The sequence below is a fragment of the Scatophagus argus genome, chromosome 20, assembly GCF_020382885.2.
Source record: "Scatophagus argus isolate fScaArg1 chromosome 20, fScaArg1.pri, whole genome shotgun sequence".
NCBI lineage: Eukaryota > Metazoa > Chordata > Actinopteri > Scatophagidae > Scatophagus > Scatophagus argus.
The window spans coordinates 5530897-5550553 of record NC_058512.1 but is presented as its reverse complement, the minus strand read 5'-3'; the positions used below and the strand labels follow the sequence as shown (position 1 = coordinate 5550553).

Below are 19657 nucleotides of genomic sequence, written 5' to 3'. Positions count from 1 at the left end.
TATCTTGTCTCAAAACACAATTTACATCTCCAACAAGCCTTGAGTATATCTTTCGTGAGTGAACGTCACAGAAACTGAAGGCATCCGCTTGATCTGAATGCCGCGTCTTGAAGCGGATTTCTTTACAGGTAAGAAACCATAACTAACCCCGTCTGAACATCATAAAGATCAGAGTACTTGCCGACATCATAAAGGTTTCTTCCACACATTTTCTCTCTCTGTCTTTGATGTAGAAGGTCTTGGTGATTCTACGATCGCTTTTGTCATCCAAGTCAATAAATGAGGCCCTGGCATTCGCACGTAGAGCATCCAGAGTCAGATCATACCGGATCTCTGCAAGACACAACAGATAGGAAAACATGAAGTAATAAAACACAACAACTTTCAGTGAATGAATGAACGAATGAATCAACATTGGATACTAAATGGCTCACCTGTATCAGAGGTCAAGTCCTGCTGGTCAGATTTGATACTGTAGGTGAAGCACACCTCAGTTTTCACACACAAAGACTTGCGTCCACCTTGTTCACACTGATATTGAGCTTGCTGCAAGTTGATTTTGGCAGGGTCGAAAGTCATGTTGGCACGAAGCTCTGCAACATCTCTGGACCTGGTGAAATGAAAACAACGTGCCAACTTCTAGAAACAATCTATGATGCTGAACTGTGCAAACGCGACCACTTTCTTAAAGAAAGCAACAGGAAGTGCATCTTGAGAATAAAATATGGCCACACTATCAAACTGCTGAACTTTCTAAAACACAGTCAACAGTCCAAGAAGAGAACAGTCACCTGCTGCCAAATCTTATTTAAATTCTAAGCCACTTGGGAGATGGAGTTTTCACACAGTTTAGCTGAGCTTCTGCCAATAGAAACTGTGGGAGAAGGTCTGCCTGGGAAGTTAAATCATGATGTGGGCTGTCTGTAGGCTGGTATCCAGCAGTATGTGGCCAGAGGTTTCAACAGAGCGATCATTAGGAAGTTGACGGTCTCAAGCCGACAAGCCCAGTGGGACATGCACAGCTGTCTAAACCCGAGTAAGACAATGCAAAACGGACATGAAAGATGAGGTCTGAAGTACACAGGCTCTGCTGCTCGAACGATTCAAGTGGAATGTGCAGTTTTTAGGAGTGAATGTTTGTTTGTGAGGATGGGCTGCGTCTCACCAGAATAGTGAAGCCCCTCCCAGACCTCCTATAGTAACATCAGTGATTCCATCTCCATTTAGATCCATGACTCCATGTATGGACTGGCCAAAGAACTTCACCTTTTCTCCGTCCCCTCCTGCAGGGATACGCTAAAGAGACACCACGGGGCCAGTTAGAACACATTAAAGAAAAATTCTGATTTATTTCAAATATTTTCCATAAATGTGGCTTCTGTGGCTCTTGTGTTCCTGCACTCACTGCTCTCCACAGCTGAGTGAGGAAGAACACTTTTGCTACCAGTGGGACCTGTTGATGCCAGACTTCTGAATAAATCTAGATGTGTCCACTGGTGAAAGTGATCCCAGCTGTGTAGCAAGTAATGAATTTGCAGGTTTGATCAACACTGTCATCCTGGAGAATCTGTCCTCTTCCTCAAGAGAAGACAGAGGCTGGCTCAAAAAATGGTCTGGTCTCCATACAGTAAGGAAACAGTGCTTAGTGACTGTAGCAACTGAATGATGAGAATGGAGGAGGCGACACAGTAATCATATTTATGTGAAATATGTCAGGATGAAATACAACAAAATTCCCCTTTCCCCTTTAATAACAGATCCCTTGTTTTAGAGTCTTTTGCAATTACAATTACAGTCTTTTGCCCCGAAACTCACCTGCACAAATTTCTCTTTCAGTGACTTCTTATCTCCATGATAGATGTAGACGGCCCCTCTGTGGTCGTTCTCAAAAGGTGCACCAATTGCCACATCATTAAACCTGTCAAGGTTGAGATCTGATATGGCTGCAATGGCTGTACCAAAGCGGGCACCACATGGTTCGTTTTTATTCGTGCAGATGGCCGAGTGGGCAGTACAACAGGACTGATTGACAGGCTTTAAAGTGAACTCGTGTTCAAAATGGCCGTCCTGTCAGTGGAACAAAGAAAGATAAAAAAAGAGGCAAGAATGCTGTCAGTATTTTTGAAGCATCTGACACAAGCTCTTTCAATCAAACACGCATACAAAGACAGAAAACGTCTCATCTTCAGTCCTCTGTACCTGGTTGACTTTGTAGACGTAGACTTGTCCCTGTTCGTCTTTTTCTGTGCCCATATACATTGGAGCTCCAACCAAGAGGAGATCGGTGTAGGAATCCCCATCAACATCAACAGTCTGCAGTACGCTCCCAAAATAGGAACCAATCTGCACGGGGGAGTCGGAAATCATCTGTCACAACTGGACTCATCTGGACTCACCTGTTACATTGAGTTTCACAAGGTATACGCTAACATGGCTGGTTTTTAGGCTAAGGTATGAATCTGCGGGTTCTGCACTTTTAACCTGCGTGCCCGTCGATGATTTGGGACACTCACAAGAGCTAACCTCGTGTATAGTCTTAGTCAGAGAGCTGTGTGAATAAAAGCCGTGAGAAAGCAGCATACAAACTTAGTTTAATCAGCAAGTTTCCCTTCGTTTCTAAACACTGAAAATCTTCACCATTCCCACAGCGATCACCACAGACACTGACAGACATCAAAGGGTAGAAGACTCACCTGTTCTCCTTTCAGTATCTGTGAGACGACAATGTTGTTCTCTTCATTCAGACGATAGATAACAACCCGGCCTGTGTGGTTGTACCGCGGCGCGCCTGTGATGTACAGCACTCCATCAGGGGTGGAAGCTGACTGGACATCATAGCCTGAAGAGACACGTGGATGCCGTTTTAAATTCAAAGCATCGTTAAGCAGGCACCATCGGGAATGTGTCATTGGATATACGCACTTAACGATGCCATTAGAAAAACAAACACTGGCTCTCTTTGTGGGATATTTTTAAACGCTTCTTCAGCCAACTGTTTACTTCTTACTGTGTGGAGGAAACCATAAAACACGCCTGGAAACTGGCACGATACACTCACAGACAAGCACACAAAGGCTATGTTTGCGGTCAGACCTTTCGGTACGAACATGTGCCAGCATCTTAGTTTACAGTACGCGAGCCTGGACCCACCAGCGCTCTTTCTAATGACATGTTGATTACATAACTTGATATTAAGATTCTGTGGTTGCTCTACAAGCCATAAAAGGCAGCGAGGCGGAGAGAAGAGCCTCTGCGTATTATTTATGTGACAAAGAGAGAGAGGCATCTGCTGTCAAAGCTGGACAAATTACATATCTTTGTCCTCCACGCAACAGAAACTCTTTACTTATTCTGCAGCTGTAAAATTTCACTTAATCTCCTGAAAGATCTAGTCTGTTTAGCACAGAAGCACTCAGCTTGCTTCGAGTTGTTCATGCAAGTGTAAAAACTGCTCCACAGTTTGCACTTTTGCTAAAAGGCCCCTGAAAATTCAAAGTGCTTACCCACAACATTAATAACTAAATAAGAAAGTATAAAATCTTTAAAGAAACATCTGAAGGTGTTTATTTTAGTTTATTATAAATTAATGAAGATTAAAACACTGAAAAATACTCAGCCAATCTGTTGTCTGTGAGGACTGTGTTGCAGTGGTGTGATCATATTTGAATGAGAGCAACTAATGTGAAGTATGTGAGAACATTTCAAACTTTGGCTGATGATGATAAGTAAGAAGATAATTGAATAAAATTATGTTTTCAGGGCCTTTAAGACATTGCAAGTCGACTCACCAAGGTACCCAGCAAGTCTTTCATATCCAACCTCAGTCTTTGGGTCATAGAATTGGTTCTTTCCTGGAACGATTGTTCCTCCAGCAGTATGCATTACCACTGTCCCGCTCCACTCATACGCTCCCACTGCTCCCAGTAACACACCTTCCTACGAGACAACACAGCTGATATCAGGAACTGCGGGAGATTAGAGGAATTTTTATTGGTGAGTGGGGTGAAACAAAGTCGTCTTCACAAATACCGTTACAGTGCAAGTACTGCCCTAAAAATTGCACTTAAGGACAGTACTACACCACTATACAAAAACACTCAATAGTACTGGTCAAAACATTACAATTATTTTATTTCTATCTTTCTTAAAATTAAATAATTTGGGGTTTTGGATTGTTCAGAAGGAAAAAAAAAAAAACAATGTGCGGATGTCTGGAAGGTCTGGAAGACTTGACGGACATTTTTCACCATAATTATTTTTTTACTAATTGAATAATTAATCAAAAAAAATTAGCTGATAATGTAGTGTAATACTCACCTGTAGATTTAAGTATAACCTTCAAAAATGTAGTCACAAGTCCATACTCAAAATCACATCATCAATCTTTTTCTGTTAATGCGAACCAGCGTTATCTAATAGGAAGTGGAGGGGCCGCATGGGACATAACACGTATCATTACTCACAACGAACTGCGTCAAGAGACAGTTTCCCTGTCCATTAAAATGAGGGCTGTGGTGCCTGACATACAGCAAGTATGATGGCTTCTGATTTGGTCAAGTTGATGTTCCACTGAGACAGCGCGCACAGTGATGGAAGAGGTGATAAATGTGAGTCAGGAGCAGGAAGAGAAGCGTAAGAAGGAAGCCCGTTTGTTTTTAAATAGACATAGGAAATACCTTATGAATGAATTCGAGGGGCAAAAGCAAGCATGTTGTTTTTACCAAAGTGAACAAACACGTGATTCAACTTCCCCCGCTGTGTTTCATGCTGTACTGTCTCTTTCTCTGTCTCTCTGTCTGTCTCGCACACTCTCATGCAATCAGACCAAACAAAGACGGTCAGAGAGGACAGGGAGAGTCTGTGTCCGGAAACTTCTGCTGACCGAGGTGAATCACCAAAGGGTTGAAGAAGCACCAGAGATAACACTGTGTCATTGTGTGTGGATGACTTCAGTAATAGAGGAAACACCCATGCCAACACATACACTTGAATGCAAACACATAAGATAAACTTCTTGTAAACTAAACGCCTACGGACATGAACAACACTTTGATCTGAAGATATGATCCATTCATCTCAGCTTGGTCTGCTTCAGTGACCTTACAGTAAGTCACAGACTTTTGCTTTACTTTTACTTAATATGGTGCTCGTGTATTCCTCTAACACAAATAGTTTTAGTCAGACTTACTTGTGAAGTATGGGCGCTAAAACCAGCCTGGGACATCTCCATCTCAAAGGAGGTGGTAAAATTGCCAGTCGTAGCTGAGGAAGGGAGAGAGAAAAAAAACATATACAGTATATGATGAAATGTTGTCAGTATTTCATTGTCACTGATTGTTACTGATTAACTGTTGAATCAAGAGAAGAGTTTTCTAGGAAATTAACATACTGATGTTTTTAAAAGGGACATTTCATCATAAGACAGACAACTACCTGTTAGCGTAGCTTCCGTCTACCAGCACTTCTGAAGCTAACCAGTTAAATTATATCTTGTTTGAACAGTAACGTGGTATCATCCGTTTTTAAAAGAAACCATCAGTTTATTTTACATGTAAAGAATGAAGCTGGCCTAGAAACAGCAAACACAAAGACTGTCAGGATAGCAGAATTTTAAACTTCAATATGATTTTATAAAATATACTAAATTCTAAAAAACTTACACTGTACGGACATTAAGCTATTGATCTTCTCATTAACTCTGTATTTCTTAAAAGTTGTTGGGTGCATGAGGGCTGAGGTCAGTCACCATGAAAAACTGTGGGAGCCTGCATATGCGTCTACGTGTGTCTAATTTCGCTGTTCAACTGTTCAACTGTTCAATGACAATAAAGGTCTTGAATCTTGAATCTTGAATACCTTCCAAGGCAAAAATCCTGCTTCCCAGAGCATCCACAATGGTCAGCAAGGCCACCTCGTCAGACACATTGAAGAAATGTTCTCGTAAAGGCTCACTGGAGATGGACTCGATCTCCTTGATAAACTTCTGCACTTCGTCTGCACTTTTATTCTGACGATTGTAGTCACCCAACACCTGGAAACATCAATAAACTATGTTAACAACATCAGAGCTAAAAAAAAAAACATTATTTGCTTTATATGTCTTGTTATTTGAAAAAATTATGAGATTCGATCTGATTTACCTATACTTTCTTAAACTACACAGTCACAACAATCAGTACAGTAAATAAGCTTTTCTGGAACAAAAGTTTATCCTAAGATTTGTGTAAAAAAGCAAAGGTAGTTTGTACCCACAGCAATGCCAAACCTCTCGATGTTGTCTTTGTTGCAGTCATTTATGACCTTGTCCAAATTATGGAAGTCATGGGATTCTCCATCAGTCACAATTACCATGACTTTCTTCACACCACGTCGTGCGCCTCGCTCTGGCATAAATGCCTCCTTCCTGTTTGGAAGATAATTTCAGAAATGAGTCAAGTGTATACAACTTTTGAAGCACCTGCTGAAAGTGGGCCTTAATTATAGCCTGTGTCGGTCATTTCACTTTCATGAGAGTAGCGGGAGGTCAGTACTGCTGCTATCAGGAATCACAACATTAGTTTGAGTGCAAACAGCCAAAATACGGCATACAAATAAGACCTCGCAAGGTCACCTTGCCATTACCTGGCGGTATCGATGCCCAGGAAAGTCATGGTCTTGAAGCCAGTCTGCTGAGGAAGTCCCGCAACAAAATCCAGCAGAGCACCAGTGTTGTCAAACTGGCTCAGATTGACACGATGAGTCACAGTCTCACCATAGGACACTATGCCCACCTGGAAAACACACACACATACACACACATCTTATAAACATTATCCTACATTTCTTTCCCTTTCTCTGCCATGTTGTTCTCTTCTCTGCCTCCCCTCCCAGACAGTCTGCTGAGGATGCGGTTGGGTCTGGTCGGATTGATATGACACAATGTTCTTTATACAGAAGGCAGAGGGCTTCAGCAGCCATGGAAGATGTGACTTACAACCACTGGGCTCCACAGTGAGAAGACTTTCCAGTGTTTCCCTCTGGAAAACTCCACAAGCTCCAGGCAAGATCAATGTAACCATAATAAAAACTAACCACCCAGAAGAGCGATCCAAGGCAAGAGGACAGAAATACACTCAAGGTATAACTTAGCAAGGAAAAGGCTAAAATTACTTTAAAGACTAAAAGGGCTTCTGTCTGTAAAAGCTGCTTAATGAAGGACATCTTACTCTTATTCTCACTGTTGGCAACATGTGGAAAATTCCATAATGGAGGGCAATTAAGTCATTAAATAGTTGAGCTGAGTTGGCAGAAAATATATTCCTTTACTTATCCTTCTCTGTGTCAGTCTAATCTTACATAACTCATCTGTCTATCCATGTATTCATCCATCAATGTCAACACTGCATACACCCATGTGTCTAAAACAGAAAATGACTTCCAAAGTTGTTATACTTATTTTTCACAAAATCTTTTAACTCATTCATGTAACTGACCTGTGAGAGTTTAGGTCCGATCTCAATTTTCTCAATGAAACGTTTCAGAAAATCTATGATACTGGACCAGGGGTAGATACTGTTAGATCCATCCAGAACTATAACAATGTCCAGCTCCTTCCCACACTCTGAAAAAAAGAAGAGATTATATTTAGGTAAACGGGAGGTTTGTTTTTTGAAGTTACAGGTTGAGATTAGACTGGCTATATTTCACACAAATTATGTTTTCATATATTTTATTAAACTTCTGAAAAATGGGTGCCTCGTCCCACCAGAATAGCTGATTCCAATCCAAAGAAAAAAATTAGATTATGTAACACATCCAGTCCTCTTCCTGTTTACTTGTGCCCACAGCGGACACACTACAGTAGCTCCAAATCAAATTGTAATATTATGGAGCAGAGTTTAGGGTCGGGACAAGTCTGACAGGTCATGAGACTATTAACAGAACAGGAAAGCAGAGAAAACACATCCTTTGCTTTTTCTTTGAATTACAGGACAATTGTAGATCTCTTAAAAGAAAAGTTTTTCAACTAAATTCAATTCCTATACTACCCACAGCATATGTAGCACAGTGCACGCACTTGTGAACACATGAAACGCACACATCTCAATGAAGACAAGTGAATAAAATGAGACAAAGTGTTTGGTTTTTTGTTTAAAGTATAAAACTAGAAATTGCACATTAACCAGTGCCTTCATGCTGAGGACAAAGCTCTTTAAAATATGAAGATACAGCCAATTACCTGTTACTTTAGCTTAGCTTTGCACAAAAAGCACCTCAAATGTTTAATATTTTACCACATATGTGAAGGATACAAATGCAACATTAAGAAGTATACAACATCATTAGCCACTGATCAGCTGTTACACTTGTTAATGGTAATACCCAGAGTCATTTTCGTGGATTTCTGCAACACAATATGATTAGTCTAGTGTTTGTTTCTGTTAAAGTAATGACAACAAAAATGATACTCAAAGAACCACATGAAGACAAACTGAAAGAGAAAATGACTGTGTACTGTTTGCTCTCCAGATCTTTCTAGGCTGTTTCCTTCCTGGGAAACAGAGTGCAGGCCCAGTAAACTCTGTCCTAACTTGGGCATACAACGCGGCAGAAGGGCTGGGCTGGGCCGGGCCGGGCCAGAGAGGAATGGGGGTCGCAGACAAGTTTACGTTAAGAAGAATGCTCTAATCTCCCTCCTCGCGGAGGGAGGGTGAGTTTAATGTCAGTATCTTGGGTGGTACTACTGTGAAGAGTAGATTATGATCTCTTGTCTCAGACAGGCAATTTGCACAGATGCCGTCACGTCCCGTGTGGATCTGCTGCGTCTTATTCTGTCAGGCTGCGTACCTTGCACGGCCGGTGCCACAGAGTTGAGGATCTGGAAGGAAGAGCTGACATTTGCACAAACTCCTGAGATGTACTGCTGCTGCCCGCACATGTAGCCGTACTGTGGACCGCAGGCCTGTGGAGACAGGAAACACACACATACAAACAAGCTGTTTGAGAGAGTAAAACTGGTTAGCTTTCCACCAGCATGAGGTCACGGGTGAGAGGAGGTTCAGGGCTCTACTGAAGACAGAAACCAAGAGGAAAGAACTACTAAAATTGAGGATGACACAGACACTATTAAAAAACCACCACAGTCCCCTTCAGCCTCCTCCAAGAAAGAAAAAAGAGAACAGAGGAAACAGGAATTGAGCATGCAAGGAAGTATGGCTTTAAAATGACCAACAATAACTGGAAAATTGAACAGTTCTCCAGCCTCATTTCCATAGATTTCCATCCATGCTCTGTAACTTCATTGCTTTCCTTACAGCATAAGGGATACTGGAGTACATATGCTGGCAACTCACATACTCACAGTGACAACATGCTGATGTATAGCAGGTATAATTCATCATGTTCATTGCGTTTACTGTGTTCGCCTTGTTGTCATTGCTAATAGGCTAAGGTTGATAGCAGTGCCTTCCTGTTCACATTGGCAAATGTTTTAGATCGACTCTGCTGGGTATTGAATTACAGCATAAAAACACGGTCTTGGTGTTGAACAGCTACGTTAATGCTCAAGTTAACCACATTAGCTGTGAAGGTTAGAGCTTCAGTGCATCTAGCATCAGACCAACAACATATTTTATTTTATAAGTTGCATAAACATACTGCACATTCACTACTAATCCACAGCAAATGTCATTTTCACACCCTGCTCATGTCATAACCACGGAGTTCATAAAAGCTAATGGGCGTCACCAACTCCCACATACTCATGCATTTCTGCATTTATGGCCTACATTTGATTCATAGCATCCTGTTAGATTCCCAGGAAATGAAACCTCACTGGGAAACATGGTGGGTCAGGCCTGCTGACAGAGAGGTCCAGGGAACATATACTTACAGCTCAGTTTCTGGCAGAAAAGTTGCAAAGTTCAGTCCTCCTTTTGTGTTTAGGAACAGAGAATTTACTAGAGCACTTTTATATAGATTACAAAAAGGAATTTCCCCCTTACCAGAAATCCTCCATTGGGATTGGTGACCAGTGTGGTTCCCATGGTCATGTTCTCCTTGACTTCATGTAAGTTGGGAACTGTTGTATTTTCTACAAAAAAAATATGGATGAATAAACAGACAGCAGAACAGAGAGGAAGAACAGCTGGACAAATTCCTCTTCAGGATTTTCCCATAGGAAGGGAGTCGCTCGCCCTCCTTTCTTACTTCCGTCTACGCCAGGAAGATGTAATGACCAGAGACATGTGGTTAAATATAGGACAGTTCATAACTTTAGCATGCCGTCTCTCAGTTTCTAGCTTATTGCAATTATTGAAGGATCCTGAGCAGAAAATGTTTAGTTGATAAACATCCTTGTTGCAGGATTCAAATCATTAGGCAATCACAACATGTGGCTAAAATTAGCATGTTATGACAAACTTTTTGCGTCAGCTTTGGAATGCTTTGGACTCGCTTAACTTTTCTTTCCAGGGGGTTTTCTCACAAACTCATTCACATGCCATTTCAATTCTGGATTGAGCTGTTTATCAAGCCCTGTGGGAGAATATTGATATTTAACCATTTCTGATTCTCATTAGCAGCCAGTTATGACTTTGGCATGTGCTCTCCTTTGAGCCATGCAGCTGGAATGTTAGCAGTTGGTTGTGTAACATGATGATCTTAAATAACCCAGATTTAGTCCTCACTTTCCTCACTTTCGAGTCATCATGCTTACGAGGAAATGCTGAAGTAGATATAAATACCAAAATAAAACTCTGATATGTAAATAAGGTGGCTTGTAATGTAACGTCTCCTTATTTTTGATAAAATGAATGATGTGGACCCAAGTCCTGCTCCTCATGATAACATCCACGTGGGACTGAAAGCAGCTTTGGGGGCTGCAGAGGAGAATGCATGCTTTGTCTTCAGTGAACTGTGAACTTCAGATAGCTATCAGAACAAATCAGATGTATCACACAATCCCTTTTGGTCTGGACTGACTTCTTTGAAATTAATGAAAAATACAGGTCAAACACCATTTGTGAAGTGGCTTCTGCATAAATGAATCAGCATTATGATTTACTTATTTCAGTTTTTTTTCTTTTCAGTAAGGTTTCCTGTAACTGTAACATAGTATAACACATCAGTTTATCAAGCTCACACTCTTCAGTTGCACACTACATGCATAAAACCTTGTGTATTTTATATTTTTATATGATATTCCACAATCATAAGTCTACCGTTGCTCAGTACTTGGGTGGCTCAGGAAGTATTGTTGCCCCTGATTACAGGCTTGGCGATTCCATCTCATCCTGTCCGCATCCTTGGGCAAGACATTGAGCCCCGAATTGCTACTGACGATCATGCCAGCACCCTGAGTGGTAACTCAGTGGTATCAGTGCATGTGTGGTTGTGAGTGTGTGTGTGTGTGTGTGTGTGTGTGTGTGAATTGGTGAATGAGCTACAAAAACCTTGTAAAGCACTATATAAATGTGTCTGTTAACCATTCCCTTCTTCAGCCTGATATATGATTGTGCAGCTAACAGATTATGTAAACTGTTTGTCATTTTGATTAAATTTTCCAAAGCAAACATAAACATATTGCACTGGCAGACAGCTTTCTTGCCTGCATTTCATCACACGCAATAGTACTGGCATAGCCACCTTTAAATTTTATTGGTTTGGATGGTAACATGATTAAAAATTGCAGCATAACCACACAAATTTAACTTTGCTAATTCTGGTTTGGCATATCTCTCTTCTACACTGCAATATTCTAAACCTTGTATGGAGACGGGTCTGGCAGTGTGAGACAAGGGCGTCGTCAGTGGGTACAGAACAAAATTACTCTGCAGGCAGGGATCAGGATTACACTAGACTGACAAGCCCTTTTCTTCAATGAAACACCAACAAGAAACCTTCCTGCTCTTTGGATTTTTTCCTCATGTCTCCACTGAATTAGTTTGTTGTATAAATCTGAGGCAAAAAGTCATGCAGTTGCTGCAACACTACCACTTGATTACTGAGTGGTCTGGCTGGCAAGCTCAATTGATCCCTAGTGGATGTGAGTTGAGTTGAGTTTGTCAGATTTTAAGCTTTTGCTTGTCTAACTCATCCAAGAAAAAAACAAATGGTTTGTGGGAGAGTATCATTTCCAGCCCTGACTGTATTGTCAGTACTGAAAGACAGTAATTTACCATGAGACACTGTAACTCCTGTAAATCTGAGGTGCGAACAGCTGTGTTGAAAAGCATTAATGTGTAGATGGACTGTAAAAACGAGCTCTCAGTCCTCCTGTGTCGACAGGCAGCCGAACGCTAATCGAGGCTTTGCGTACTGATGGCTGGGAGCTAAGTAGTGTTCTGTTTAATTAAGATTGAAAGGATGAAACATTAAAACCTTGTTTATTTACTGTCTTCCTGTTTTAATGGGCTTCACTTCCACCCCACGAGGCCCAGTCAGACAGACAATAGCTTTAAACACACTGTAGTGCAATTACACAAAAACCTGCAACACTGCGGTTCATATTAGAGCTGAATAACGTCCTGATTATTTTCTTAATTCTTAATTAATTAATTTGTATAGTTTGCCCATCATAAATTTCCACAGTCTAAGTTGACATCTTTAAATGTTTTATTTGTCTGACCAACAAACATATTCAAACATATATGCTGTTTCATTTTTTTCTTACTAGGCAGCTCCAGTTTGACACATGTGTTGTCCTCTTTCCCCACAGGACACTTGTAGACGTCTCCTGTCCGTTTAGCTGGCTGGCCCGACAGCGGCGATCCAATCAGAACCCTGAACAAATAAAGAAAAGTTGTGACTGGTTGGTTAGAAATCCGGCCAACAACCACACGACCATACCACAGTTTTACCATTGTCATAACAAGCACGATTTAAATGTTATTGCAGGAATTAAACATTGGCCGTTGGGAAGCGGTGAGCGTTTTTTTAAATTTCACAGCAATTTAGATTTGCCTAAACTGTACTTTCATAGTTAAATTAAACATAAACAGCAGGTTCAGATTGGCTGATAAAGCTGTTAGAGTTTATTATAATTGCCTTAGAAATCTCATACTCTTAAAAAAAAACATTAGCATTCATTATATACTCATGTAATACATTGCAGATGTTTGGTACAGTGTGATTGAACATTGTTCACTGTGTGTGTGTGTGTGTGTGTGTGTATCCGCTCTGTATTGGACATGTACAGTATGCACATGCCTGCATGCCAGCCTGTACTACACACCCATGTCCAAGTGTGAGCCTTATAACATGGTGTCAGTCTGTCAGTGCACTGATGCTAAAAAGAGTCGGTCATCTGCCTTCCTCCAAACACTCAGGCTTATTAACATTCCTGAACTCTAATGGGCCCTGGACATCTATAGTGTGGTTCAGAGTGGAACAGCAACAACACACTGTTTGCTGCCTGTGAGAAACACCACCACATTATTGATTTATTCAGAACACTGAACAGAGTGAAGCCCAGCTCCTTATTCTTTTAATTCCTGTATGAATGATTTTTAATTATTTCACAAGGCCTTGAGTGTGTGCTGTTTCTCAGCTGTCATACAATCTTAATGTTATTTTTCTTATCCAAATTCATGTTATTAACCTTGTGTAAAGTTTAATAACTTGGAATTGAAAGTTTGAAATTTTTCAACGACCTTTTTCCTGACTGAAATATCTCAACAAATTATTAATTATAATCTAAATATATAGGGATTACAAGTTTATTTGTTTTCTAATTATTGTTTAATTAATTATAGAACATAATAGTCTATTTTTTGTTTCACACATCCCTTCTGTGGACTCCTGGTCTTTTAGATATTCAATCTTCCTCTATGTTACAAGAGACAGGCCTAAAAACTGGATTGCATGATTGCCAAACTACTCTCTCAAAACATCTTAAACAACTTAATCTGATTCAAGAATCAGACCCATCTTAAAAGGTTTTGCTCGTGGAGGAACAGTTCAGGATTTTGGGAAATACGAACCCTAAGCTTTATCGTGATAAAATCAAATATGCTCAAACCTGTCTGTTCAACATGACTGCTAACTATGTGCCCCTGCTTTTAGTCTTCAGGCTACGCTAAGCTAACCATCTTCTAACTGTAGTTTATATTTACTAAAATCATTGTTGCTTATTTCATTGGTAGATATTGTTCATATGAGCTACAGGATTTTTTTTTCTGCACATGGTTTGTCACCTCAACAACAACACGACAATTTTCTGATATGATACATGACCAGCAGTCGTGTGAGAAGAGACAAAAGGGTGTTGAGAGCCAGACTTAATAGAAACTGGAGTGAAAAGATGTCTATCTGAGCTCTCTCTACCACATGTAACACATTTTTGCTGCGCAGTTGATCCACCTTTCAGCACTGCTGAGGTGCACCGAAGAGCTAAAGGGCGGAGGTCCGGAGGAGACATCTGTGATTAATCAGTCGCCTCCCAGTTGTGGCAACCTGTGTGTTACATCACCTCGTGATCGCTATGTTTCTCCTCCATAGGGTTGCATGTTCTTCCTGGACACATTCTCCTTCATTCTGCTTTCTTTCTTTCATCTGCTCCCATTTATTGAGCAGATCTCTGATATCCTTCCTCTGCTTTATGCCTGATTTGCCCATGTCGTTTCATTGGTTCAGTGTCTTCAAGCATGCCCTTACCGCTCAGGATAATACCTTTATCTCAACTGGAACTGAATAGTGCTATCTGGACACAGAACAGAGCCAAAATGTTTCGACGGAACATTTTAGAGGTTGAGCCACAGCTGGCTCCACTGATTAGTGGTGAGTGAATTACTGTAACTGATTTCATATGAGCTTGATAAGATCATTACTCAAGACCAGCACCAGGTACTGAAATGTAGGAAAGAGTCATCTGTGGTGTTGCAACAGGTAAGCAAACAGGGAAATAAAGACGAGAGTAACTGAAGGAGGAATGTAGAGACACTGAGCTATTAACCACACTCTAATAGCATTTAACGAGGTTTTAAAAATGAGCTCCCAGACAGTTTTAGCAAGGAGTCACAGATGCTTGGTTTCAGTGTATTTACAGGCTTGGTTTGTGGATACTCTGGTGGGCAGTTTACGGATAACAGCTAGAACAGAAGATCCTCATTAGAGCAGCGGCTGGTGTTTTCTCCTTCACGTAGTTTTACAGGTGAATTTAGGTTTCGTGCTTTAGTCAGTGTTGCGGATTTGAATTAAACCGAACTGCTTGTAGTACAATCAAATGTTCTTGAAGGAGAACCTTTTGTGCTTTGTTTAATACATGGAGATTTTCTGATAAAGAATACTTCTTACTTTCACTTGTGATTCTGCTGCCTTTGTGTTAACCTGTTCACTTCAGACTTGTGCTACGTTAGAAGTTTTTCAGTTTTCCAACATAACATCATGTTAAATTTCCATCACTCGTTGCAAGTCTGACACGTCTATGAGATGTGGAGGAAATTGTGTAGTGGTGAAAGATGATGAATGTCAGCTGAAAATGTACAATAGATGACACCCACCATTTCCCCTCGCTGTTCTCAAACTGTTGGACAGTGTAGCCAAACATGTCCTCCAGCGGACCGCTGAACGACAAGCCGTTTTTCTGGTCCACGTTGAAGGACAACACACACACCAGCAGCACTGCAGGGACGGAGGGAAAGGAAAAGTTACACAGAATGCCAGAGACTGTTGTTTACTGAACAGAATGAGGCTATTGAGTCCTGCACAACAACTAAGAGTATGAGTTTAGATTCAATAATCTAACTGGTTTATAAATAACCCAATCCTGAAATAAGAGACTTGGGTAGTAATTTTCTCATACAGGAAAGCCATGTCAATAAGTAGAGGAACAGAATAAACAAACATTCCCAGTGAACATTTAGAAAAAAAAAAATCCAAATGCAACTGGGAAATGAAAAATAAACACATCCAGTAACTGAGTGACTTAATAAATAATAGATATTTTGTTAATTTAGCCAAAATATTTATATTACTTATAATTAATAAAACTTAATATTTTGTGCATAGAGATACTGAGATGAGGACGAACTGTGTGAACCATATTACACACACACACACACACACACACAGCCTTTTTGGAGGACACTGGAGGAATTTCAATCATCAATGTGAAGTACTTTGGTCAGAGTCCAGTCTAACCTACGGGACAATGTCTTCTTCTCTGCGCTCTGCACAGTCTGCGTCCGTCTGCCACTGAGCTGAGTATATATCACAGAGGCTCTATATAAATCCATCCATGTCTCATTGTGCCTGCACTACAATGACACTCTGTATGGCTACAGAGCCAGGAAATTCCTCCAGTATAATTTATTAAATTCCCGACTTGTGAGGGAGTACAGAAGGGCAGAGACACAGCGGGATTAAAAAAAGGAACATTGAAACACTGAACACATACATGGAGACACAAATAAACGGCAGCTGTTTCTTTGGATGATAATGATGTTTTGTAGCTCATGTGTCTGACCAAAACAAAGTGGAGAATTACCATATGGAGTCACTACTTTGGTTCAGTGGGAAATACGTCAACACATATCTGATAGATTGCTATGAAATTCTGCACAGTCAGTCAGAATCAGCCCCAATGACTTTCCTCGAAGGCCTTCATTATTGGATGGATTTCTTGGTTTGTGAATACTCTGGTGGGCAGTTCAGAGTCACGCTGGTGACAATTAGATTTGTCACCAGCCCCTCTCACTGTTTTCTTCTAAACAGAGCTCTCATAAAAATGTCCCTATGTTTAGATGTTGATCACAAACATTCCATATAAGATTACACTTCTTACAATCCCCTCATAAGTAGAGAGAGACAGACAGACAGAGAGAGAGAGAGAGAGAGAGAGAGAGAGAGAGAGAGAAGCAGACTTGCAGAGTCATATACTGGAATCCCAGCCAAGAAATATTATCCCCCTGTTTCTCCCTCGCCCCTTTCTGTACTTCCTCTGTTACCCCTCTCCATCTCTCAGTGAAGCTCCATTTCCTGTTCCTATTAACCTGATTATAGACATCCCCTCAAACCCGCAGGTGCAAACACACACACACACACACGCATCGGCACACATAGTTAATTTAGCTGATTTAAAATGGCTTCAGGCCAACAAGGCCCTTTTCATTTATCGCAGACTGAGACTCAAGTACATTTCAGAGTCACGCTGGCCTGAGCTGTAAATTACACAGGAACGTCCCCTGTCTATTGGCAGACACGTCTTTTGTGTATCTCACTTTGCTGTGTGTGGTGTTTTCTGACTCTGCTCAAACAAAAATCTAAGTGGTATATAACTGGCTATTTTTGTGAGCTGGGCTAACATCTGCCCTGGAAAGCCAGTAAGTGGACTAAAAGTCCTCATGAGCCTCTGAGGTATTGGCGAATAAAGCTGTCCACCATTGGCTGGAGGGTTCATATTGTGCTCTGAATGAAGCAGATAAAGGGGTGTTTTGCTAGCTAAGCTAGTGACATTGCTCTATGTTAGTCAGTGTATCACTTCTAGACTGAAATATCTCAGCAACTATTATAGACATTCACGGTCTTCAGATGATGAAGACTTTTCCTCTACAACCATCAGCTTTACAGTGTTTGGCTTTTAGTCCAATACCGCAGCAACTATTTGTTGGATTGCCATGAAATTTGGCACACATATTCATGTTCATTTTGGTAATCCCGACTCTTGGTGTCTCGCCATCATGAGATTTAATTTAACACTTCCATTCCCTTCGACTGAACTTTGTGTTATTATGTTAACGCCCTCACATGCTGAACTGAGAAGGAAATACACTTAATATGATTTGTGATAAAAACCAGGATTGTCTTTGTGACCGAAGCACCACCATGTCTAAGCGCAGACTTTTGTTTCAACAGAAACAGGAAACTGACAGAATCAGTGCAGATCATAGATGTCATTTTTTTATCACCAGAAAAACTCTTCTTTTGCTCAACAGAAATTTCTAATCTAATTTGGTTTAAATGCTACAGCATTAAGACTGCAATGACCAACCAATGAGTCTGTTTATGGTCAAGCTACATGTGGTCCCAGGCGATCCTGGCAGTCTGTCAGCCCCGCCAACCCACAGTAAAACCCTGCTGCCCTCTTGGATAGAGTTATCAAAACCAAAACGACTCCATTTCAGCATTTAACAATTCTGCAAGACATCAAACCAAGAAGCAAAAATCAGATCTGTCTGATACAACCAGGAAAGAAAAGCGCACAGATCAGCACCTGCTGGCCTGTGAGACATCAAACCAGCTATAAAAATGACCCCATGTCAGCACCTGTAGGCTTCAAAGCTTCGTTCAGCCACAGTAAAAACACCCAAGTGGCACCTGCTCATCTGTAACATATCTACCCAACTATAATCGGCTTTAAAGCTTAACGCAAATCAGCACCTGTGGGCAACAGAGTCATTAAGTAACCCTGAAACTGAACCTTAATCAGTTGTAGTAAGAAACATGTGTCAGTTTTAAAGCTGGTCAAAGACTTAAAATAAATCCTCTCAAATTAAGGTGAGCAAACATCTGCAGAATCTCAGAAGCTGGATGAAGCATCAGTCCGAGTTAAGGAATTAATTAATTATTGTTTTTATGATGGACTGGTGTCTGACCCTTCAAATGGAAAAAGCCAAAAAGCCCTTTGGGTGGGTCTTGGACCTTCATGCACCATGTGGTTGGTGTTTAACAGGAGACATGCCAGACAAAGGAGTGGAGCTTCATTCTGTCATGGCTTTGGGCTGCCTAAAGCCATGGAAAAGTTATGAAACTGAAAAATTTCCAGATTCCTTGCTTTGTTCTTTTATCTTTTTTTCAGTTTTTCTTTTCCAACGCCCTTCTTTCTCAGCATTAACATCTTACTTTCCCACAATCCTCCTCTCACTATCCATTTTTCTTGTTCTGTGCTCCAACTGCATTACTTTACTCTCTAATCACTCTAGGAATGGTCACGAGCGGCATTTCTGACCGCTTTCATATTTCTTGGCAAATGTGCAGCATGTGGGTGTGAGGTGGACACAAGAGGCCATGAATGTAGGTGTGTTTGTGTCTTCATATGCAATGGGGCATGGAAGTGGCCAGATTCCACTGAATTTCAGTGTAATATCTGAGGCAGAGGAAGATGGAGATAAATGAAACAAGCTGCTGCATGATCAGAAACAACGCTGTTGGTCTGCAGCCATGCAGCCCTGTGAAGCTGTATATAGAAACAACAGAGCTTTAACCTAAATGCTAACTAAGCAGGCTCACAGGCTCATATGAAAGCAGATTGGAACTGGTGCCAACATCCCCAATATTGGTCACACACAAATTACAAACACATTTGTAAGTCCTATATCCCTCTCACATGCTCATGGATGGTTCAAGTATGATGTTTCTTTCTTTTTTAGTCAGTGTGTAAAAATTATCTCAAAATGAATTTTCTCGCACTGGAAGATACAGCATGCATGTTGCAAATTTGTTACAATTCATTCTAAGGGGAACATGAACATTTGAACTGTATTTCATTGTAATTCATGCAGCAGTTGTTGAAATATTTCACTGAACACCACAAATGTCATTGGATCGACAAATTCTCTAGGCTTCATCTTCTGGGGATCATGAATATCTGAACAACTGTCCAAATGTAGTAAGACTTTGACTTGCTGAGGAAGAGTCAAAGGATCAGCAAAGTTTCATTCTGAGGAATTCTTGCTGAGAT

At 40.8% G+C, this 19657-nt stretch overlaps 1 protein-coding gene across 3 annotated transcripts in view; it reads right to left on the bottom strand.

Annotated features, from left to right (window-relative positions):
• itga1 (integrin, alpha 1) overlaps positions 1-19657 on the bottom strand; it is a 40085-nt gene that overhangs the window by 8599 nt on the left and 11829 nt on the right. For all 3 annotated transcript variants that reach the window (XM_046375275.1, XM_046375276.1, XM_046375277.1), the window contains exons 2-17: positions 15480-15600; positions 12653-12762; positions 9984-10072; positions 8827-8941; positions 7473-7600; positions 6622-6770; positions 6253-6403; positions 5857-6031; positions 5189-5262; positions 3789-3936; positions 2694-2839; positions 2200-2343; positions 1816-2067; positions 1166-1296; positions 435-610; positions 182-333 (exon numbers count right to left, since the gene is read on the bottom strand). In XM_046375275.1, coding sequence (XP_046231231.1) covers positions 182-333; positions 435-610; positions 1166-1296; positions 1816-2067; positions 2200-2343; positions 2694-2839; positions 3789-3936; positions 5189-5262; positions 5857-6031; positions 6253-6403; positions 6622-6770; positions 7473-7600; positions 8827-8941; positions 9984-10072; positions 12653-12762; positions 15480-15600 — 2261 coding nt within the window. The remainder of the gene's footprint in view (positions 1-181; positions 334-434; positions 611-1165; positions 1297-1815; positions 2068-2199; positions 2344-2693; positions 2840-3788; positions 3937-5188; positions 5263-5856; positions 6032-6252; positions 6404-6621; positions 6771-7472; positions 7601-8826; positions 8942-9983; positions 10073-12652; positions 12763-15479; positions 15601-19657) is intronic.